This window comes from Aquarana catesbeiana, linkage group LG04 (assembly GCF_042186555.1).
Source record: "Aquarana catesbeiana isolate 2022-GZ linkage group LG04, ASM4218655v1, whole genome shotgun sequence".
In the NCBI taxonomy this organism is placed as follows: Eukaryota; Metazoa; Chordata; class Amphibia; order Anura; family Ranidae; genus Aquarana; species Aquarana catesbeiana.
The window spans coordinates 336,969,474-336,993,711 of NC_133327.1; the positions used below are offsets into that span (position 1 = coordinate 336,969,474).

General features: G+C 44.5%; 1 protein-coding gene across 1 annotated transcript in view; it reads right to left on the reverse strand.

Annotated features, from left to right (window-relative positions):
* Positions 1-23,711, reverse strand: part of MDN1 (midasin AAA ATPase 1) — a 455,945-nt gene extending 432,234 nt beyond the window's left edge. The window contains 2 exon segments of the mRNA XM_073628928.1: positions 23,019-23,245; positions 23,646-23,711. Coding sequence (XP_073485029.1) covers positions 23,019-23,245; positions 23,646-23,711 — 293 coding nt within the window.
* Positions 23,712-24,238: the final 527 nt, after the last annotated feature.

Here is a 24,238-nt window from a genome sequence, read left to right on the forward strand (position 1 = left end):
AGCTGACCATAGAGCTGATCAGAGACCAGAGTGGCTCCAAACATCTCTATGGCCTAAGAAACAGGAAGCTGCAAGCATTTCATGACTTAGATTTCGCCGGATGTAAACAGCGCTTTTGGGAAATTGGCAAAGCATTTTATCACACCGATCTTGGTGTGGTCAGATGCTTTGAGGGCAGAGGAGAGATCTAGGGTCTAATAGACCCCAATTTTTTCAAAAAAAAAAAAAGGAGTACCTGTCACTACCTATTGCTATCCCAGGGGATATTTACATTCCCTGAGATAACAATAAAAATGATTAAAAAAAAAAAATGGAAGGAACAGTTTAAAAATAAGATAAAAAAAGCAAAAAAATAATTAAAAAAAAAAAAAAAAAAAAAAGTTTGACGGTCTGGCGTCAGCAATTGCACCATGCATGTGAGGTATCACCACGAAGGTCAGATCGAGGGCAGTAATTTTAGCAGTAGACCTCCTCTGTAAATCTAAAGTGGTAACCTGTAAAGGCTTTTAAAAATGTATTTATTTTGTTGCCACTGCACGTTTGTGCGCAGTTTTAAAGCATGTCATGTTTGGTATCCATGTACTCGGCCTAAGATCAACTTTTTTATGTCTTCAAACATTTGGGCAATATAGTGTGTTTTAGTGCATTAAAATTTTTAAAAAGTATGCTTTTTCCCCAAAAAATGCGTTTGAAAAATCGCTGCGCAAATACTGTGTGAAAAAAAAAAAATGAATCACCCACCATTTTAATCTGTAGGGCATTTGCTTTTAAAAAATATATAATGTTTGGGGGTTCAAAGTAATTTTCTTGAAAAAAAAAAAATAATGTTTTCATGTAAACAAAAAGTGTAAGAAAGGGCTTTGTTTGTCTTCAAGTGGTTAGAAGAGAGGGTGATGTGTGACATAAGCTTCTAAATGTTGTGCATAAAATGCCAGGACAGTTCAAACCCCCCCCCCCCCCCCCCCCCCAAATGACCCCATTTTGGAAAGTAGACTCCCCAAGCTATTTGCTGAGAGGCATGTCGAGTCCATGGAATATTTTATATTGTGACAAAAGTTGCGGGAAAGAGACCATTTTTTTTTTTTTTTTTTTGCACAAAGTTGTCACTAAATGATATATTGCTCAAATATGCCATGGGAATATGTGAAATTACACCCCAAAATACATTCTGTTGCTTCTCCTGAGTACGGGGATACCACATGTGAGACTTTTTGGGAGCCTAGCCGCGTACGGGACCCCGAAAACCAAGCACCGCCTTCAGGCTTTCTAAGGGCGTAAATTTTTGATTTCACTCTTCACTGCCTATCACAGTTTCGGAGGCCATGGAATGCCCAGGTGGCACAAACCCCCCCCCCCCCCCCCCCCCCCAAATGACCCTATTTTGGAAAGTAGACACCCCAAGCTATTTGCTGAGAGGTAAAGTGAGTATTTTGCAGACCTCACTTTTTGTCACAAAGTTTTGAAAGTTGAAAAAAGAAAAAAAAAAAAAGTTTTTTCTTGTCTTTCATTTTCAAAAACAAATGAGAGCTGCAAAATAAATACTCACCATGCCTCTCAGCAAATAGCTTGGGGTGTCTACTTTCCAAAATGGGGTCATCTGGGGGGGGGGGGGGGTGCCACCTGGGCATTCCATGGCCTCCGAAACTGATAGGCAGTGAAGAGTGAAATCAAAAATTTACACCCTTAGAAATCCTGAAGGCAGTGATTGGTTTTCGGGGCCCCTAAGCTCCCAAAAAGTCCCACACATGTGGTATCCCCATACTCAGGAGAAGCAGCTAAATGTATTTTGGGGTGCAATTCCACATATGCCCATGGCCTGTGTGAGCAATATATCATTTAGTGACAACTTTTTGTAATTTTTTTTTTTGTCATTACTCAATCACTTGGGACAAAAAAAAAAAAAAAATATTCAATGGGCTCAACATGCCTCTCAGCAATTTCCTTGGGGTGTCTACTTTCCAAAATGGGGTCATTTGGGGGGGTTTGTACTGCCCTGCCATTTTAGCACCTCAAGAAATGGCATAGGCAGTCATAAACTAAAAGCTGTGTAAATTCCAGAAAATGTACCCTAGCTTGTAGACGCGATAACTTTTGCGCAAACCAATAAATATACGCTTATTGACATTTTTTTTACCAAAGAATACATTTTGGTCTAAATGTATGACTAAAATTTAGTTTATTGGATTTTTTTTATAACAGTAGAAAATATATTTTTTCAAAATTTTCGGTCTTTTTCCATTTATAGCGCAAAAACTAAAAACCACAGAGGTGATCAAATACCATCAAAAGAAAGCTCTATTTGTGGGAAGAAAAGGACGCAAATTTCGTTTGGGTACAGCATTGCATGACCGCACAATTAGCAGTTAAAGCGATGCAGTGCCAAATTGTAAAAAGTGCTCTGGTCAGGAAGGGGGTAAATCCTTCCGGGGCTGAAGTGGTTAAAGTGATTAAAAACGATCACCTTGTAAAACAACCCACTCAGTTTAACCCCTTTGTGATGATAAATATGTGGCCTCACAGAAGTGGGCTTTTTCCATGGGGCCACATATTGTATATGTGTCTCTCCCTTTGTGCTGGAAGTGCGCTATGACCCGAGAGCCCGGGTCTTGTACTAGTGATCAGTGGCTATCACAGTGAATAAAGAGAATGATACATTGTATCTCTCTTTTTTCAGGAGAGGAATTGTAAACAATCCGAGTAAAAAAATAAATATATTTTAGCCACTTACCAACCAGGCCAATTCTGACATTTCTCTCCTACATGTAAAAATCATAATTTTGATAGAAAATTACATAGAACCCCCAAACATTATGTATGTTTTTTTTAGCAAAGACCCTAGGGAATACAATGGCGGCCATTGCAACTTTTTATCTCGCACAGTATTTGCGGAAGCAAATTTTTCGAACGCTTTTTTTTTTGGAAAAGAAACTCAAACTTCAAGCTTTAAAAAAAAAAAAAAACACACAAACAGTAAAGTTAGCCCAATTTTTGTGCATAATGTGAAAGATGAAGTTACGCCGAGTAAATAGATACCCAACATGTCACGCTTCAAAACTGCACACACTTGTGGAATGGCGGCAAACTTCGTTCTTAAAAATCCCCATATGCGACACTTTAAAATTTTTTTACTGGTTACATATTTTGAGTTACAGGGGAGGTCTAGGGCTAGAATTATTACTCTTGCTCTAATGTTCGCGGCGACACCTCACATGTGCTTTGAACGCAGTTTCTATACGTGGGAGGACTTGCGTATGCGTTTCGCTTCTGCGTGCGAGCACACGAGGACAGGGGCACTTTAAAAAAAAAAGTTGTTTTTTTTTATTGTTAATTTTACTTTTTTAATAAACTATAAAGTGTAATATTCCTATTACAAGGGATGTAAACATCCCTTGTAATAGGAATATATGGCAGGTCCTCTTTACAGTGACAGGTCCTCTTTACAGTGAGATATGGGGTCAACAGGACCCCACATCTCACCTCTAGGCTGGGAAGCCCGAAATAAAAAAAAAAAAAAAAATGAATAAAACGATCTTGGCTTTCCAGCCGAGGCGGCACCGTTTTTTTGAATGCAGAGGCCGGGAGTGACGCCATAACAACGTGCCTGGCCTCCGATGATCATAGAGGCTTCGGCGCTCATCTGGTCTACCGGAAATCTCTATGGTGAACATCCGGGGCGGCGGATCCGTTCTTCGATTCACCGATCGCATCGGTGAGTTGGTAGAAGCACCGGAGGGTGGCGGGGGGTCCTCTCCCGCCGCCCGTAAGAACGATCAAGCGGCTGACCAGCCGCTATGATCATTCCTATGATGTAGGGAACCGCCGGCTGAAAAAGCCGATATCTGAATGATGCCTGTAGCTACAGGCATCATTCAGATATACCAACACAAACCCAGGACATCATATGATGGCCAACCGTCAGCAAGTGGTTAATAATTAAAAAAAAAAAAAAAACAAGATCAAGGTTGCCAAGGTTATTGTTAGGGTCGGGGTCAAGGGTCACAGACAGCATATTTTGTGTAGAATTAAAAAAAAAAAAAAATATAATGTAATTGGCATCAGTGTTTTAGGCAGGATAAAAAAAAAAAAAAAAAAAAATGTGCACCATTCTTTCTGGGCTGTACTACAGGTACAATACACATGTGATATCGTCAAGAGCGGGAGAATTAAATTTTTGGATGTTCTTTGGTGGCTAATTATAAGAAATATACAGCTACAATTTAAAAAAATATATATATATACACTTTACTATTTTGAGACTTTTTTTTTTATCAAAATAAAACAATCAGGAGATATCCATTATCATTTACCACTAAAAGAAAGCCAAAATTTGTCCTAAAAAAACAAGTTATAATACACCTGGATACACCAAGTAGTTGTGACGATATGTAGTTTCACCAACACATGTCAAAGTTGCGAAATTGAGCTTAGGTTTAGGCCTCATGCACACGAGACACTGTTAAACTCGCGTTCAGAGGCAGTTGGACACTTTTTTCAACTGCCCCTGAACCCATTCAATGTTATCCTATGTGGCCATTATAACAGTCTCGTTAACAGACGCAAACATTTTCCACGTTTCAGACGCCAAACGCGGTTTAGCCGCGTTTATAAGTGTTTTTAAAGGAACATTTTACGACCCGACTTTGGAGCCCCATATCTCGGGGCCACTTGGTGCTAGGAACCCCAAATTTGGTGTGGAACTAGCACTACATTTGGGGTTCCTTTGAGTGATCCATTGATTTGTCTAAGTGAACAGCCTCTACTCCTTTAGTAAATCGATCTCTTTTGTATCAGTCGCAGGGCTTTGTGTTACTTTGTAAGTGAGCAGTGGCAGTGATCGGGAGCGAGCAGCAAACACTGCACATGTGCAGTATGTGAGGAGCAGAGCGTGCACGCCGATCGGGGATAAATAGATACGCTCGCTCAGTCGTACATCCAACACCGGCTGGAGAGGGAGCTGGATATCGGGGGGGGTGTCTGGACACACCTGACTACAGGGTGCTTAGTTCGTCTGACAGCTGTCTGCTGTCCCTAAGAATCCCCTCATAGTCTACATTAAGGATGGAGTTATCCTGCGTTGCTACAGTGACATATACTGTGGATGTGTGAGAACCCAAAAGGGGGTGAAGGATCTGGTGAGTGCAGTCACTATAAGAGCACGGATTAAGGCACGCACTGAGGGTTTACTCATTGGAAAATCCACCGGAATCCAAGCGGATCTCTTCACCGGCACCATAGCACCTTATAACTTAATTGCATATACTAATTAGAAGTTTACCGGTTTATTCACACCAGCACTTAATTTATACTATTGACTGTATTTTGTCATTGTTTCCACGGTTAATGTACATAATGATTAGGACTATTGCACTTTAATAATTTAAGGTATTTTATTTATGAAATAAGTTGGTGTCCTACACATTGCACTTTATTGAGTCAGGTATACAGCTGGACACTCATGCACATTTAGGAGTTTATACACGGCTTCACATTGATATAAACAGTTGCACTGTGCATTTGGTATAGGACTTGAAGACACCTATTCAATAGGCACTACCTACATCATTTCCTTTTTTTCCCCACCCAATACCTTCCTCCCACAAGGGAGTAGCACACAACTGAATCCACCAGGCCTGGAACGGCGCCATATCTACCTTTTTCTGTTCCTAGCACCAAGTGGCCCTGAGATAAGGGCCCCCAAAGTCGAATCCCAACTTTGAGACCCCATATCTCGGGGCCACTTGGTGCTAGGAACCCCAAATTTGGTGTGCTAACACAGTTGGACTAATACTAACATATCCAAATTTAGGGGATATGGGGCCCCAAAGTCGGGTCACAATATGTCAAGCACTTCTGCAGCAGAGAATGGCATTTTCCGACCTGACTTTGGGGCCCCATATCTCGGGGCCACTTGGTGCTAGGAACCCCAAATTTGGTGTGCTAACACGGTTGGACTAATACTAACATATCCAAATTTGGGGTTTCTAGCACCAAGTGGCCCCGAGATATGGGGCCCCAAAGTCAGGTTGGAAAATGTCATTCTCCGCTGCAGAAGTGCTTGACATTTTGTGACCCGACTTTGGGGCTCCGTATCTCGGGACCACTTGGTGCTAGGAATTTGTATATGTTGTAGTGTTAGTTCCACTGTGTTAGCACACCAAATTTGGGGTTCCTAGCACCAAGTGGCCCCGAGATACAGGGCCCCAAATTTGGGTCGCAAAATGTCATTCTCTGCTCTGCAGACACTTCTAGATGCAAACGCGGCTAAACGGGCGTTTCTTAATGCCGCTTTTAAAAACGTGTTCAGAGTTTGCACCGGCGTCTCGTGTGCATGAGGCCTTATAGATTTGTTTTTCCCATTAGGTGTGAAGGGGTTGAAATAGAAACGAAAGGCAAAACATTTTCGTATAGATATAAAAAAAGCAGCAGTACACTGAGCTTGCCAATGAATGGATGTGCAGCGGGGGCGTATCAGGACAAGTCTGATCATTGGAGGAGTGTACACCAAGCTACCAGCATAGGTAGAGAACTGACCAGAGAGTGTGCTCTCCTCAGTGTGGTCAGTGAACACCAGGGACTTCACACAAAAGGAAGCAATACAAAAGAACAGGAGACTACAAGTACATAGTACAGCAGGCACATATCAGGAATATAAAGTATTTGGGCACAAAAACGCTTTAAATGAAAGATTACATAGAGTGGAAGATGATTCTTTAACAAGAGAGAGAATCAACTCAGCTTTGGCAAAGGCTTTTTCAAAGAATCGTCTAGCCTCCCCAAACAAGCCTTTCTACAACTATATAAGGTGCACTAAAAAAATATCATGTGCAGAATTCCAGCACCCAAACATGCCTCAAACCACAATAGAGAAAAGAAAGAACACAGGACACAAAACACAAAGAACATCTTCCTCCATGATGCCGAGTGCACAATGAAGAAGCGTAGTTAAAAAGGATCCAGTTCCGGAGCCTCAGAATGCCACTGCACCGGACCAGAACCAGAAGACACCACCCTGAAATCCCGTCCTCTCCTGCATGGTGGCCAGAACTGATGTCAGATGCCTGACCTGGAAGTTTCACCCTCTTACGGAAGTGGCATCACGCACATCTGGAAACACTACAGAGGATACTCCTCTGGAGTCTACAATGGCACACCTCCCTTCAACAGTATTGTTGACAAAGAGAACAGGGGAAACCAAGGCACAAAAAATAAAGTACTCCAGACCAGAAGCTGGTCTAAACCAGACAGGAGGAAGGTCAGGACATCCAAAAGGGAACTTCCTTGAATGAATGTTCCTCATAACGCACCACGCAAAACAGAATTTTCAGGTGAACGGTAGACTTACAAGTCGTTGACTTCCTAGCCTTCAAGAGAGTAGGGGAGGTGCTGCTCAAGCTAGGATCAGCTTTGGTTTAAGCAACGTCACTTCTAGTGCCACCTTAATGTAGGCCACAGCTGGGGCAAAGTCCACTTGTATTCTTGTGAGGTGACTTTGCAACTGCGGGATCCAGCATTAAAAAGGGACACTCCAATCACCCCAAGTTACAGATGTTGAGAAGCCAGTTTTGAGGACCAAGTTTAGTGCACAGAGGGAAAATCTAGGACTCCTCTTTAGCCAACAGGCTGGCATTCCACATTTTTGGAGAAAAGCACAAGGATGGATATCAAGCAAGCCAGAGTCTTGCTATACAGGGCATATTTATGGGGCAGTTCAAGAGAAAAAAAAAAAAGTTTGTCCCATGCTGCCAGAATGTTACGTCGCAATGGTCTGCAGTAAAACTGGCCATATGGCACTACCTTTTAAAAAGGAGGCTACCATCAGGCACAACAGCCTCAAGCATGAACAGAGTATCAACCCTGGGACCAAAAAGACCCAGGCATGAGAGCAGAGGGACAGAGGTTTGTCCCAAGACAGAGTTGCATTAGACATTAGGCCTGAGTATTCTTACTTGGCGAGCCTGCTCCAGCTACGATTTTCGTAGATTGTTGGCTTCACATTGGTTCGACAGGGAGAACGCATCCTTTAGCAAGAGGTAATCGCCAACATGGTAACCCTGAGAACAAAGAACTAAGAACTGGACAAGCACAGTGGCAAATATGCTCTTGGGGTGGGATTTGTAACAGCAGAAGCCAGAGGATGCCGGCCTTTGGATGTCTGCCAGCGCCCACCGATAGTGTGGAAGAAACACAGGATGGAGCTCTGCCTAAAACAGCCTCAAAAAGGAAGCCAACATAAAAAGGTGTGGAACTCTCATGGAGAATCTCATTGTGGGATGCCTGATCTTAATTTCTAAGCATTAGCTCAAAAGAGAGCATTCTCTTCTCTTGAACAAAACCATTGCTTGGAATGTTGTCCAGGACCAGACTCAAGTATTCCAAGTGAAGAGAAGGCTATAGATATTTGGAAATTGATCAGCCAACTAATCGTGTGGAGCATTTCAACTGCTCTGTAAAAGTTTGAAGATAGATGGAAGAAAGAGCATATTGGCTCAATAAAAGGGTAAGATGGTTACTAGTAACAAGGTTTCAGAAAGCAACTGTGTTAAGCCCATTCTTCTCCTCAGTTTCTAAGGAAGAGGGGTATACTAGACAATACAGAATTGTTAATATCACGAAACAGAAAGTACTTGTGGCCAACAGAAGTTAGTGTTCTAAAAGGACTTTAAAAAAAAAAAAAAACAACAAATAAATAAAACGCAAACAAATCACCAGGACCAGGTGGTTTACACCACCCAAGAGTCATCAAAGAAGTTAGCAAAGTCATTGCATTCCTTAATCTTTGATGACAGCTTACTAACCGAAATGGTACTAGCCAATGGCAAAAAAATTAACACAACTCCAATACACAAGAAAGGGCAGAGATAGATACCTGGAAACTACAGGCTAGTCAGCCCAAGTTCAATAGTTTGTAAACTTATTGGAGGGGATAAGGGATTGTATTTAAGAATTTACTACGGATACTATTTTTTATTTCATCACCAATCAGCATGGATTTATAAAAGATTGTTCCTGCCCAGATTAACCTATTAACATTCTATGAAGTAGTAAACTGTAATCTGGATAGAGGAATCCCTGTGTATGTAGTGTATCTAGACTTCGCCAAAGCATTTGATACAGTACCACAAATGTTTAAATTTACAAATGAAAGTCTGTTGGTATTGAACATAGCGTATGTACCTAAATAGAAAACTGGGTAAAAGGAGTGTCCGAAGGGTAGTGATAAATAGCGTATTTTCTGAATGGTCCGGTGTCTTAAGTGGCCCCCCCCCCCCCCCCCCCCCCCGACTCTGTCCTGGGACCAATTTTGTTTAACTTGCTCAAAACGACAGAGGTGGGTATACAGTTCCTTGAAAAAGTGGCACATAAATAAAAAATACCAGCTCTACGGAACGTGCCTCCCCTGCTGCTAGACTGCCTCTGGGTGTGGACCGGGTGCTGGCTCTGAATGCAACAGAAGATTATAGGAAGAAATTAAGGCTGGACAGTCGCACTCAGATGCAATATCCTTTAGTCAACGTAATAAAAATGCTGAATATATGCAGCACGGATGGTGAACAAAAACCAGCTAACGCGTTTCACACCCAAACTCATGCTTACACAATGTGGCACATAAAATTGTGAAGTGGAAGGAGAATGATAAATGGTTTTCAAAATTCTTTACAAATATCTGAAAAAAGTGTGGCATGCATTTGCATTCAGCCCGACTCTGCAATTACAGCTGCAAGTCTTTTTGGATGTGTCTACCAGCTTTGCACATCTAGGAGAGTGAAGTTTTTGCCCATTCTTTGTAAAATAGCTTAAGTCCTGTCAGATTGGATGGAGAATGTCTGAACAGCAATTTTCAAATCTTGCCACAGATTCTCAATTGGATTTAGGTCTGGACTTTGACTGGGCCATTCTAAACCATTCCACGGTAGCGCTGGCTGTATGTTTAGGGTTGTTGTCCTGCTGCAAGATGAACCTCTGCCCCAGTTTCAAGTCTTTTGCAAACTAACAGGTTTTCTTCTAAGATTGCCCTATATTTGGTTCCATCCACCTTCCCATAAACTCTGACCACCTTCCCTGTCCCTGCTGAAGAAAAGCATCTCCACACCATGCTGCTGCCACCACCATGTTTAACGGTGAGGATGGTGTGTTCAAGGTGATGGGCAGTGTTAGTTTTCCGCCACACATAGCGTTTTGCTTTTAGGCCAAAAAGACCAGATTTGGTCTCATCTGAGCACCTTCTTCCACATGTTTGCAGTGTCTCGCAAACTGCAAAACAGGACTTCTTATGGCTTTCTTTCAACAATGGCTTTCTCCTTGCCACCCTTCCATAAAGGCCAGATTTGCGGAGTACACAACTAATAGTTGTCCTGTGGACAGATTCTCCCACCTGAGCTGTAGAGATCTACAGGTGCAATACTTTTTTTTGCACCGTATTTGCGCAGCGGTCTTATAAGCGCACTTTTTTTGGAAAAAATTCACTTTTTTGAATAAAAAAAATAAAAACAGTAAAGTTATCCCAATTTTTTTTTATATTGTGAAATATAATATTACGCCAAGTAAATTGATACCCAACATGTCATGCTTGAAAATTGCGCCCGCTCGTGGAATGGCGTCAAACTTTTACCCTCAAAAATCTCCATAGGCGACGTTTAAAAAATTCTACAGGTTGCATATTTTGCGCTACAGAGGAGGTCTAAGGCTAGAATTATTGCTCTCGCTCTACCGGTCGCTGTGATACCTCACATGTGTGGTTTGACCACCGTTTTCATATGCGGGCGCTACTCGCCTATGCGTTCGCTTCTGCGCGCGAGCTCGTCGGGACAGGGGGGGGTTTTAAAAAATTTCTTTTTTATTTTTATTATTTTAAAATATTTTTTTTATTTTTACACTGTTTAAAAAAAAAAAAAAAATTGTGTCACTTTTATTCCTATTACAAGGAATGTAAACATCCCTTGTAATAGAAAAAAGCATGGCAGGACCTCTTAAATATGAGATCTGGGGTCAAAAAGACCTCAGATCTCATATTTACACTAAAATGCAATAAAAAAAAAAAAAAAGTCATTTAGAAAAATGACATTTGAAAAAATATGCCTTTAAGAGGCGTGGACGGAAGTGACGTTTCGACGTCGCTTCCGCCCAGCAGTATCATGGAGACGAGTGAGCGCCATCTTGGCCTCACTCGTCTCCAGACACACCACGCAGAAGGACGCGATCGCCTCCGCCGCTACCGACGGCTCCGGTAAGCGGCGGAGGGCACTGGATCGCGGCGGGAGGGGGGGGCCCCTCTCCCGCCACCGATAAAAGTGATCGCCGCAGGGACCACTTTTATCTGAAAGCCGGCTGCCGCACGAAAACGGGGATACCGGGGCTATGGCAGCTAGCTGCTGCCATAACAACGATATCCCCGTTCAAACTTAGGACGTATATAGTCGTGCGGCGGTCGGGAAGTGGTTAAAACTGCATAGTATTTTTTACTGTTAGGGCAGTTAGGATGTGGAACTCCCTTCCACAATTAGGAGGTGTCAGCGGGAAGTGTGGATAATTTTAAAAAAACACCTTTACGGGCATCTTATCAAACACAATAAATATACAGGGAAATGGTAAGGACTAGAGGTGCACGATTCTGGCTAAAATGAGAATCACGATTTTTTGCTTAGAAGATAGATCACGATTCTCTCACGATTCTCGCTGCGTAACAATCTTTCACATTAAAACAAAAAAAAAAATGGGCTAACTTAACTGTTTCGTTTTTTTTTTTGTTTTTTTATTCATTGAAGTGTATTTTTTCCCAAAAGATTGCATTTGAAAGACCGCTGGGCAAATACAGTGCGACTTAAAATATTGCAGCAATCGCCATTTTATTCCCTAGGGTCTCTGCTAAAATATATATAATGTTTGGGGGTTCCAAGTAATTTTCGAGCAAAAAATATTGATTTGAACTTGAAGAAGTGTCAGAAAAAGATTTAGACTTTACGTGGTTAAACTTCCTGCATTTACATGTTGTTGAAAACTTGGCAGGCTGCCCTGATTATTTACACAGAAATTATATCCTTTTGATCTAAGAAGGAAGCTTAGTTACAATGTTTCAAGTTAAAGACTTGGCAGACTGCCCAGAGGTTTTCTTTTGACAGCTGAGTGAGCAGATAAAGTCTCTCCACTTGTTTACATAAAAGAATCAGCAAACTCAGCAGGAGAGATTGTCAGAGGGGGTGAATGGAGATCACGATTTTTTAACAATTGTGCAGCTCTGGTAAGGACATAATTGTTTGCACACGCTCAACACCCACCCAGGTTGAACTGGATGGATTGGTTTTTTTTTTTATTAAATCTAACTATAACTATTTATGATGAGTCATTCTGGAGAAGGTCGTCCAGATAACCTGTGACCTGGATGCCCTGAGTTCAGAGAAGGGCAAGAAAAGGTGCTAGGAGTGTGAAAACGCTAGAAGCAGAGAACGAGACAAAAAGGCAGTGCAACAGGAAATTATTTTTCGCCATTGCAAAGCGCAGAAAACACACATGAGGTGGGATAAATGGGAATATGCGAATAAGCATCTTGGATGTCCACTGATGCTAGCTCTTCCTCTTGTCTCAATGAGGCAATAAATGACCTTGCAAATTACATGAGAAATTTTGGAATTTGAAGGCAACATGAATAGAAGGGAACCATAGTTAGGCTATAGTAGTGTGCACAGGTATAAATAGAAACGTTAGAACCTGTCTTGTGGGGGTACTACTCCCTGGGACAAGAGATTGTTTCAGGTATTCTTCAAATGTGACTGTCCTTTGGCAGTTTAAAGTGTAAGTTCACCTTTATAGAAAATCTGAAAAGGTGAACTTACACTGGACCCCCCCCCCCCCCATCCCCCCAGTCCCGCTAACCTGGAGTCCGGCGACCCCCTGCACTGACCGTTCATATCACTGCTATACCGGTCTGGGGATTTGAAATCCCCCACGGCGCTCTCTCCTTTTCACCCACAGTGACAGGGGGGGCTACGCGGGTTCTAATTGGTCAGCGCTGCCCACGTGATGGCGCCGACCAATTAGAATGCTCCTAATCGTACCTCCTGACAAGGTAAGTTTTGGAGATTAAGATGCGGGGGATGTCTAAGCCCCGGACCGTGAGGCGGCTATACAAGGTCTCCTAGCGATTGGTGGCAAAGAGCCTCCCTCATGGAAAAGTAGCTGACGTTATACACACGCGTCAGCGCAGCGGCACCAAATTGCATCCGGCATGAGGGGTGGCGCCGATGCGCATCATGTGCCCCATCTCCCACATGCAAAAGGGGCGGAGGGGAAAAGAGGGGGGCCCACAGGTGCACCTCACAGCTCCCAGGTACAGACACAACCAGCCAGTTCAACAAAGCAAAACCACATGCGAATAAAAAAAAAAAAAAGGTAGCTAAATCACACGTGGGAAAAATAGGAAAGTAGTAAGAATAAAAATGTGCCATGATGCATTTGACCACTTTACTAGCTACGTCTGCGACATTTAAAGTCCCAAACCCTTTCCCTTTAAGTTTCAGATTCAGGGATGGAGGCCTATGACTATAGAATGTCATAGGCCTATGACTATAGAATGTCATGGGCCTCATTTAAAGTCCCCAAAACCCCCCTCATACCCACTTTGCTATACAGGGATGGAGGCACGTGACCAGCTGATGTTTGACTATATTCATATGGTCTTTTTGATATTTCATTTGATATTCCTTACAGGTGGAAGATTTCACCTTTGGTGGTCTGCAAATTTTTACATGATATGCAGAGTTTATATTCATTTATACTCAGTACTTAGCACCTACTTTTGCGATTTAGCTACTTTTTTATTCAAATGTGGTTTTGCTTTGAGCTGGCTGTCTCTGTACTCGTGAGCTGCAAGGCACACCTGGAGCACCCCCCCCCCCTCTCTCTCTCTTCCCCTCCACCCCTTTGGGGTGTGGGAAACTGGGTGGGCACCCACATGATGCACATCAGCGCCACACTTCACGCCGGACGTATGGCATCAAAATTGGCGTCATTGCGCTGGCACATCTGTATAACAGCAGCTATTCCATGAGGGAGGCTCTTTAGCTCCAATGGGGCGGCAACTGGCACTAAGGCGATGATGCCTTAGCCATGCCACCATGATGCTGGCAGGGACCTGGTGTGGTGACTTTGGTAATGGGATAGATAGATATAGAGATAGATATATAGATATCCCCCATCTTTTTTCTTTCTCTTCTGAGGACATTGCATCCCACCCCCAGATTATGTTGCCAAGGTGGGATCACCAGATAATTATTCTGGGAGTCTCTGTTGCTCTGTTGGAGATATTTTATGGTGGGTTTAATGAAATGCCTACATTCATTCCACACTTGGGTTGTGGTTTACTTCCACTTATTTTCCCCACATGTTCTCCATTTCTTTTCATCCTAGTAATAGTCATAGGTTTTGTTATTTTAGCACACAGCACCACCTACTATATTCAGTCACAATTCAGAGTTCTTTACAGAAATTCACTAGAGCTGTCACCTGCATTTAGAACTACTGGAGACCCAAATCCCTCTGGGACTTTGCACATGTGTGCCTTGGTTTTCCACAGCTCCCAGGACACATATCCCTGGCAGCCCTCACTTTGCAACACCACATACTGAATCTGGAGCTAACTTGTAAGTAACTCAGGGCTGGATATATTTTTTTTCTTCCCCATTTTTCCTCTTTTGAGTTAACCATCAAACTACATTGGGATCTATAGGGTTTTTGCACATACACACCTTGCATCCCCTCCTGAAGTAGTAGAGTGAATTCCAGGAAAGGCACCTTTTTTTAGATGTATAAATCATACATTTACAGCTTAGATTATTACGAATTTTCTGCAAGCAATGATTTTAATATAGATTTTTATGATATGGATTACAAGCCAGCCCACAAGAATTATATACTTTATAATACTGCAATGTGTTATTCATGACATCTATGTATATATGAATTATAATGATGATATGCCATCATGATATCTGTATGCATATGAAATAAATGTGCCATAATGCATTTGACCACTTTACCAGCTATGTGTCACATGCTTCATTTAAAGTCCCAAACCTTTTCCTTTTAAAATTTCAGATTCAGGTATGGAAGAGTATGACTATGGAATGTCATGGGCCTCATTTAAAGTCCCAACCCCCCGCCCCCCACACCCACTCTTTAATTGTAGGTTTAGGAAGGCAGATCAACTAACAGACTACTATTTAGCAAGTTTTTCCATTGTATAGCGCTCGGCAAAAATTTCTGGAATTGTAAAAATTTTTGGAGTGATCCAGTCATAAGCTGACCACTCTGTTTTGAACGTCTTCAAAGATTTTGCAGGCCTTTTTGTAAGCCTGAGTGTGTTCCTCTGTTGGGCATTTATGAAGAAGGGTGCAGAATATAGGGTAAGAAGGTCCGCAAGGTGTACACAGCAAACTGGATGAACACCGTCCTGTAGTAAAATCGGCAAGAGGAAGCGGTTGAGTACCTCTAGGCAGAAATGGCAGTAAAATGTGCTGCCAGTCATGTGATGTAAAACCTGGTCATTCACCAGAGACTAAGCTCTGAGTGGCTGAATTTTACTGCCAAGTATGAACATTTTACACTGTAAAATGAATACAATCTAATCATTTTTGCAGTAGCGGTCAGGGATACAGGGTGACCATGTGTAACCTGTCCACGAAATTGGACCATACTTTAAGTCCAGCTTTGCCAATACCGCCAAAGGGGTCTTCAGGATTGCATAGGAATGGACCTGTATAATCCCCCCGCAGCGGACTACACACATTGAACAAAGTGCTGAGGTCACCCACACAGGATTCAGCATTCAAAGAAACATTACAGTCGCTCCCCACGGCGTAGGCTGCAGGTAAGGATCCCTAGGTTTTACCTAGGTTGCAACAATCCATATGCGCTGCTTTTATTCTAAGAAGACCGTGAAGGAGTTGATGTAAGAGTCGACTGAAGAATGTGAAGATAAATATTAAGTTAAGCAAAGAGTGATTTCTCCCTAAGGGAGAAAGGGTTCATTCATCCCCTTCGGACACTAGCAAAAAACGAAGACTTCGGATCACAGCAAAACAAGTAAAAAAATAAAGGAGGAGATTTGTAAAAGGCTGAGAGCAAATCAAATGTTTGGTTTTTTTTAGTTAGGAGGATAAACTTGACATTTTTCTTTTTTCTAAAAAACGCAGTTTAGAGTAATTTTAAAGTATCAACTAATGTCAAATTTTTTCTTTAGTTTTGGATAAAGTGGGGCGGGATTAGAACCCCTCTCAGTTTTTATTACCGTCTATGCCCTTGTTAAGGAGATTCAGCCTCTCTATTTCTACTGTTTACCATTATCATTGAAAGTGAAAAAAAAAAAAGGAGTTACTTACTGGTAGCATCCTTTTCCAGGAGTCTTTCAGGACAGCACCATAGAGAGACACTGGCTCCTGCCCTCTTAGGAAACCCCGCCTTTCAGTTCAATATTTAAATCTCACCGTCCCGCCGGCCCCTCAGTTCTTCAAGAGTACCTCCGGCCAGCTAGGGAGACACAAGAATACGTCATACAAATGTTTATCTTACCTGACGATCTCATGCGATGAGTTCTCAGACAGCCAACAATTTGGGTGGGTACCGATGCTGTCCTGAAAGACTCCTGGAAAAGGAGGTTACCGGTAAGTAGCTCCGTTTTTCCCCATTCATCTTTCAGGACAGCGCCATAGAGAGGATAAGCGAGCACCTTACCTTAGGGTGGGACTAAGCACTGCAGCACTTTACGCCCAAAGGCCTGGTCTTTGGCTGACAGCAGGTCCAACCTGTAGTGCTTCACAAACATGGCAAAACTGGACCACGTTGCATCCCTACACACCTGCTCCGGAGAAGCACCAGCCCACTCTGCTTGAGAAGTCGCCACTGCCCTGGTGAAATGTGCCTTAATACCCTCCGGGGGCTCCAACCCCCCCCGATTACATAAGCCTGACCAATAGCCAATCTTAACCATCTGGCTATTGTACATTTAGAGGCTCTGGACAGTTTCTAGCCCTTGAAAATAAACAAAAAAAAAAAAAAAAAAAAGGAATCCGATTTCCTAAACTGTTTTGTACCAAGTACTGAAGGACGCACCTTCTAACGTTCATTTTGTGAAAAATATGTTCCTGTTCCCTCACAGGATTCGAACAGAGGGTAGGTAAAACAATTTCTTGACCGCTATGAAAACTAGAAGCCACCTTCGGCAAAAAGGCCGGATCCGTTTTAAAAATCAAACGGTCCGGGAAATCCTGAAAATATGGTGCCCAAATAGAAAGGGCTTCAAGTTCACTCACGCTCCTTGCCGTGGTGATCGCCACCAAAAACACAGTTTTGAGGGTGATCAACTTCAACGTACAGGACTCCAATGGCTCAAAAGGATCCCCTGTAAGGGCCTGTAAAACTTAAGAAAGATCCCACACCGGGGAGGAGGAAATTCTGCTTCTGTCTGCCTAAGGCTCTAAAAAAACCTAGCTATCCAAGGATCTATTGCTAGCGGCTTTTCCAGGAAAACACTCAGGGCGGACACCTGTCCTTTCAAGGTGCTAAGGGCTAATCCTTTGTCCGCTCCTGACTGCAGAAATTCCAATACTGCTACAGAACTGCGTACATCGAAGGAGCTTTCTTTGCACCAACTATTGAAGCTTTTCCACACCTTTGGGTAGATAGCTTGCGTCTCCCTTTTTCTGCAATTTAGGAGAGTCGCCACTAGCCGATCTGAGAAACCCTTGCCCTTCAGCAATTCCTCCTTAGTAGCCACACTGCGAGGTTCCATCGCTCCACCTGGGGGCAACAGATCGGACCCTGAGAAAGAAGATCCACCTGAATAGACATAATCCAGGGAGGTACCACCGCCAGACCCATCAAGATGGAGAACCATGGCCTCCTGGGCCAGTGTGGCGCGATCAGAATGAGGGTTGTGTCTTCCCACTAAAAAACTCTCAGAACTGCTGGAATCGGTACCGGAGGGGGGAGGGGAGGCATAACACTGAGAAATGCCAGCTCTGAGACAGTGCATCCACCCCGGCTGCTCCGTCCCATCTGTTCAGGGAAAAAACCGGCGCGCGATTGTGTGTTCATCCTTGAAGCGAAGAGGTCTACACAAGGCACCCCCCACTTCTGAGTGACCATCTCGAAGATGTCCTGGTTCAAAACCCAGTCGCCCTCCCTCAGTATCTTTCTGCTGAGAAAATCCGCTACCTGGTTGTGTTCGCCCTTCAAATGTACTGTCGAAAGGGAAAGAACGTTTGCTTCGGCCCACCTGAGGATGGAATCCGCGAGGACCCACAAGAATCTGCTCCTGGTACCCCCCTTGCCTGAGGAGGAGTTCTCTCTGAAAAGCTCTGAGTGCCAAGTCTACTGCTCTCAGTTCCCTCCAGTTCAAGGACTTCTTTGCCTCCTCTCTCCTCTACGTACCTTGTACCATCTTGGAATCCCGGTGTGCCCCCCCCAGCCTGTGCCGCTCGCATCGGTCGTGACCGTCCTGGAGAGTGGAAGGACCCACTCCAGGCTCTGTGAAAGACTGAACTCCCTTCACCACCAGAGGGACCTCTTGACCTGATTCGGCACAGATATTAGGGAGTCCAGGGAACCCCGACTGTGGTCCCAGACCCTCAGGATAAACAGTTGTAGAGGGCGAAAATGCAGCCCTGCCCACTGAACTGCCAGGAGCGTGGATGTCAGTAAGTGCAAAGCTGACATCGCTTTTCTTACTGAGACCTGACGGCTGCCCTGAAGCAACATTGCTTTGTCCACCTTTTGGATCTTCTCTAAAGGAAGGGACACCTTTTGCTTTTATGAATCCAACACATAACCCAGGAAGATGACCTTTTGGGACGTAACCAAACTGGATTTTTCCAGGTTCAAGAGCCACCAAGTTTTCTAGGATGTCTCTTGCTACCTGAAGATCCTGGGACAACTGCTCGGGGGAAGAGGCAAACATTAGTAGATCGTCCATGTATGCGACTACAGAGATGCCTCTGAGCCGCAAGAAAGCCAGGACCACCACCTACCGCCAGTCTGAGAAACCTATGACAGCCCTCTGCGACTGGGATGTGCAGATAAGAGTCTTTGAAGTCCATCGGCGCCATGAACCAAATGGGGGGGAAGAAGCGCCTTTACCGAGTAGACAGAAACCATGAGGATGAGACTTTTTAGTCTTTTCCCCAAATTTCTTTTAAACGAGAAAGGCCTTTTTCTTATCGGCCGTCAGATCCAAAACGACCTAACCCTGGCCCAAACCGAAGATTCCCTGTGAGTGGAATCCCAGAGTTTAACTTTAGAGGCGCTGTCCACTTGCCATGTCTTAAGCCATAAGGCCCTGCAAGAATTAGTCAGGGCTGAGGACCAAGCGCACCGATTCGGCTGAAGCGTCCGCAATATATGCGACCCCCTTAAGTAGCATGGGGAAGAAAGACTAAATAGTTTCTTTTGGCGTCCCTGCTTCAATGTGCACCTTAGAGTAAGCCAATATTCCATGTTGCAGGCCACCACTGTGACAGGCCATGGCAGGCTTAAGGTTCACCTGCGACGAATCTCAGGACTTCTTCAAAATAAAGAGAGCCCCATCCTTCCATCCATGGGATCTGAAAGAGCCCCCATATCCTTGAAGGCCAGATCCGTATGCCTGGAAACCTGAGAAAAGGCAGCATCTAGTCTGGGAGACTTATTCCAGACTACAGACTCTTCTTCTGCAAAGGGAAACCTTAGTTTCAAAGCCGTTGAAAAGAAAGGTTTCCTTTCAGGATCTTGACATTCCTTCTTGATGGCTTCGACCAAGACAACACCGACCGGGAACTCTCTCCTTTTTTGTTCCCCTAGGCCTTTGTACATCTGGTCATGTAGCAATAACGCCTTCTTTTCTTCTTGTATACCCAAAGTGGTGTGGATAGCTCCCAAGAGATCCTCCACTTTGTCAAGGGAAAGTTTATAGCGAGAGGCTATTGTGGATTCCCCATCCACCTATGCATCTGACTCCCCTTGAGAGTCTGAAGCGGCGCTGTCTGGCTCCTCCTCAATTTCCTCTCTGGAGCCCCCTGGTCTCTCTCCACTAACAGCAGGAGTATCCACTGGGCTAGGTGCAACACTCTGCTGCACTAGTGAAGGATTTCTCTGGACTTGCGGCTTTCGGAAGCTAGAAAAAAGTGCTTTAAAAAGGACTGAAAGGTGCTAGAAAGCTCCTTGACGGACGCAGCCAGGTCTGTACCCCGTTCTGCTGCCTGCTCCCTAACTAACCCCTCAATGCACTCTTTACAGAGTGCCTTGGTCCAGGATTCCCCCATGGTGACTCTACAATAGGGACATCTTTTCTTGGAACCATCAGGCGACTTGCTTTTCTCTGTGGCTTTCTGAAAAAAGAAAGAGCAGCCATAAATGCCCAATCGCACCAGTGTAATTACAGAGGCCCACCAGGAGTACCCCCACCCCCCGGACCAACCACCACGGTCCCAGACGCACTCCCCTTCCCCCCCGACCACCAGAGAGGGGGGGAACACCCGTGAAGCTATCGGGATTAGGTAAGGGAACACCACCCCAGGGTTCCACTTACCTTAGCATGGCTGGTGCTATTCGCGAGACCTCTGCCTCCGACATGCTCCGCTGAGGATGGTGGTCGATCGTGCCCCCAACAGCTGACTCTACAGCAAAAGACAGGGCCACACCAACTGAACGCTCAGTCCGTTTACTGTCCTGCGTCCGGAACCGGAAAACGCGGGATCCTCGGAAGTGCCCGCCCCCGCCGGAACTGACGTCGCCGGTCATCCGGCCCGACTATAGAGCTCCACATGCTGGCTGCCTGAACAGACAGGAGGGATCCGGGCACTTCCCACGGCGCCCCCCTGGGCGGAAGAACGTGGACCTCCTCAGCTGTCCTTCCCCAAGAGAAGCTGAGGTGTGCCAAACTACAGTTTGAACAGGTAATAGCGGCTCCCTAGCCTTTACCTGACACACACACACACACACACACACAGACCCAACCCCCACTCCCCCCCCCCCCCCCCCAACACCCAAGAAACATTTTTGCTTCAGCCTCAGATCCCTAGCAGTGAATCCCCACCGGAGAAAACACCTAAACTGAGGGGCCGGCAGGACGGTGAGATTTAAATTGAATTGAAAGGCAGTGTTTCCTAAGAGGGGAGGAGCCAGTGTCTCTCTATGGTGCTGTCCTGAAAGATGAATGGGGAAAAAAATTTGCCCATAGTTCTACTTTAAAGTGTTTGTTACTCCAACACTTCATATTCCTGATATGTGCCTGCTGTATCATGTACTTGTATGAGAATATATCCTCTTTGTATTGCTTCCTTTGCGTGAAATACCTGGTGTTCCTGCTAGGCCCTCTGCTTTCCCATTACAAAAACTGACCACACTAAGCAGGAGAGCACACTGGTCAGTTCCCTAGCTGTGCTGGGGACTCCGTATCCTCTCCGCCAATGATCAGACTTGTCCTGACACGCCACAGCTATTCACTGGCAAGCTAAGTGGGCTGCTGGTTCTACTCCCCCAGCTCTTATGCAGCTGAAAACATAGGGAATATGAACACTTATGTAGTGCCATCCCCCAAGGAGCCACTTGAGTATGTTCTGTACTCTGCCTTTCAACCCCAAGAACAGTCCCAGCCCCTCTGGCACACCTAGTAACACAGTGTAAATGCAAGCACGGTAATAGACACAAACTGTGGTGAACCAGAAAAAGTGTTTACTGGGAGACTTTCCACAATAAAGTGCTAACCCAGTAGTTAAAGATAGCAAAAACTTGATTTATAATATTGTATAAATCAACACCACATGCGGATTTCAAATAGCACAGTTAATGACTTAAGTGGCTCTAATGTGGCCTATGTATTTAGGCATGAAGGGAAACAAGACTGGCTTGATGGAGAGTCCGTTTCTCCAAAATCCTGAGACCACAGGCCCAGGCAGTAAACACTTGATGAAACAGACTATAAAATGAATTAACTTTAAGAGTTACTTCTTAGTGGGTATAACTGACCACCGAGTCACTGCTACATCAGGAAGAACAGAAAGTCCTCACACTAGAAACGTCCAGTTTCTTCAGCTAAATTTGCGTTGGTGCACTTGGTGTCCTGTTTGGCAGGATGCGCAAAGTGTATTTAAGGGTATCCTGGCAGACAAAAGTGATGTACAGTATGTTAGCATTATCCTGGTAAACCAGATGGATACTGTGACTGCTCAGCAGGGTGTAAGTATTCCTAAAAAAGTGTGGGCACAGGGACGGCAATTTAGTCTGCATGCAGTGTCTTTAAGGTGGGCAAGTGCACGCTCACCAATCAGGTGACCAATGCCCAAAAAGATGGCCAGGTAAGATGGTTTTTCAAGTGGCCTGACTGGCTACCTTGCAACCTGAACGTTCTCAGGAATGCCTAGAAATGCACCCGGGGTACTCCCTCTGGTGGGATGTCCATCACCGACCAACTCTTGGAGCTGTGGCAGGACCATCACACAAACTGACAAACAGCAGCCCCCTCACTGCTGTCCAGTCTTCCCTTCGACTCGTGGTGAGCTCTCCAGCTCCCAGGCAGCCTGTGTCCCCAGTTCTCCTCTTGCCCGGGAGCATGCTGGGGTGGGTAGTTCTGCCCCCATATGAGGGTATCGGGCCGTTGGTGATTGGGACTACATGTCTCACAATACTTTGCTGCACCTGCAGCTCTCCCTATTGGCTCTCTCCCCCTGCCAATAGGAAAGCAGGGGAGAGAACAGATGGCCAGTCTTTCTGCAAGCGCTGTATACACTGCTTTATGCTAAAGGAGGAGAGGGAGGGGACTAATTCCCACGCAGCAGCTGACAGGCTCTGTGTCCTGGCGAGCCTGTCAGTGTGTGAATTCCCGCGGGAGGTGCAGGGCCGCAAGTGGCAGAGTAGCACCTTTTAAACTGACTGGGTTGTTTTAAAAGGTTATTGTTTACAATCACGTGACCCACAAACCCAACAGATGCTAAAATCACAGAAGTACATTTTAACAAAAACAGAGCACAATTAAGAGTCCTCAAATTAATACTCACGGAAGGACATCAGGGTGACTGGTGACCAATTTGCTCATTGCAACACACAACCTCTCATGAAGGTCATGATTGACTTGATTTCCTGCTTTTATAGATTCTGCATTTCTCTCTAAAAGATCCAATAGCAAAGGTCGAAGCTGTCGTCCAACCAGAAGTGTGCACTCCTTGTCCAAGAGCAATTGTGCTAAACAGCTTAGCAGAGATTCTCGGTCTTGAGGAGTCCATATCTATAAGACACAAACATTAACTAGATTACACAGTTGTCGGCATACTTTTTAACATACCCATAGCCAGAAAATATTAGCCACTTGATTGGTATGTCATGTGACAACCTTTGTCCATCAGTGTTATGAAATGACCCTCTAGGTGGTAGTTATTTTCCTAGTCATACAATTTTTTTTTTCCTTTAGATAATAGGCTGGCATATAAACACAAAACCTATTCAATACTAAATGTGTATATTAAGACTGTCATACATGGATGCAAATTTCGATTTAGGGGCACCCTGGTTGTGTACACAAGTCTGTCGGGTTTTTTCAGATCGATCTGTGCCGTTGGCTATAGCCAGAAACACTAATTGTTGTGTACCGTCGTTGGGGAAGGCTACCCAATGACAGAACTGATTACCAAATCAACACTGACCGTGTTGATAGGGGAATTGAGCAACGCAAAATTGCCTAACGCACCAATCATTACAGAGGAAAAAAAACCATGCAAATCCAACCACTTTCCAAAGTCAAAGTTTGATTTAACATTGGACCTCTCTTATATAGTTTCTATGTTCGCAATAAGATTTTTGTGGGGGGTTTAACCACTTACCCACTTGTCATTTAAAGTGGAGGGCCACCCTGAAAAAAAAAAAAAAAAAAAAAAAGTTAAACTTGCCTAAACACTTGTTCCTAATCTGCCTCTTCCGCGGCGTGTTCTCCTCGGTGAGCAGCCCCGTTGTCTTCTGGGAACTGTGTGTGTTCCCAGAACACCACGGGGCCATTCACAGAGCGGAGTGCCGTGCCGCTCGCGCAGTAGGAAACTAGCAGTGAAGCCGCAAGGCTCCACTGCCTGTTTCCCTTACCTAGGATGGCGGTGCCGGTACCCGAGAGCCGAGGGATGGGTCAGCTTCGGGCTGACGACATCGCGGGCACCCAGGGCAGGTAAGTACTTAAAGTGAGCAGCTACAGTGTTTTTTTTAAGGCCGGAATCCCGCTTTAAAAAAAAAAAAA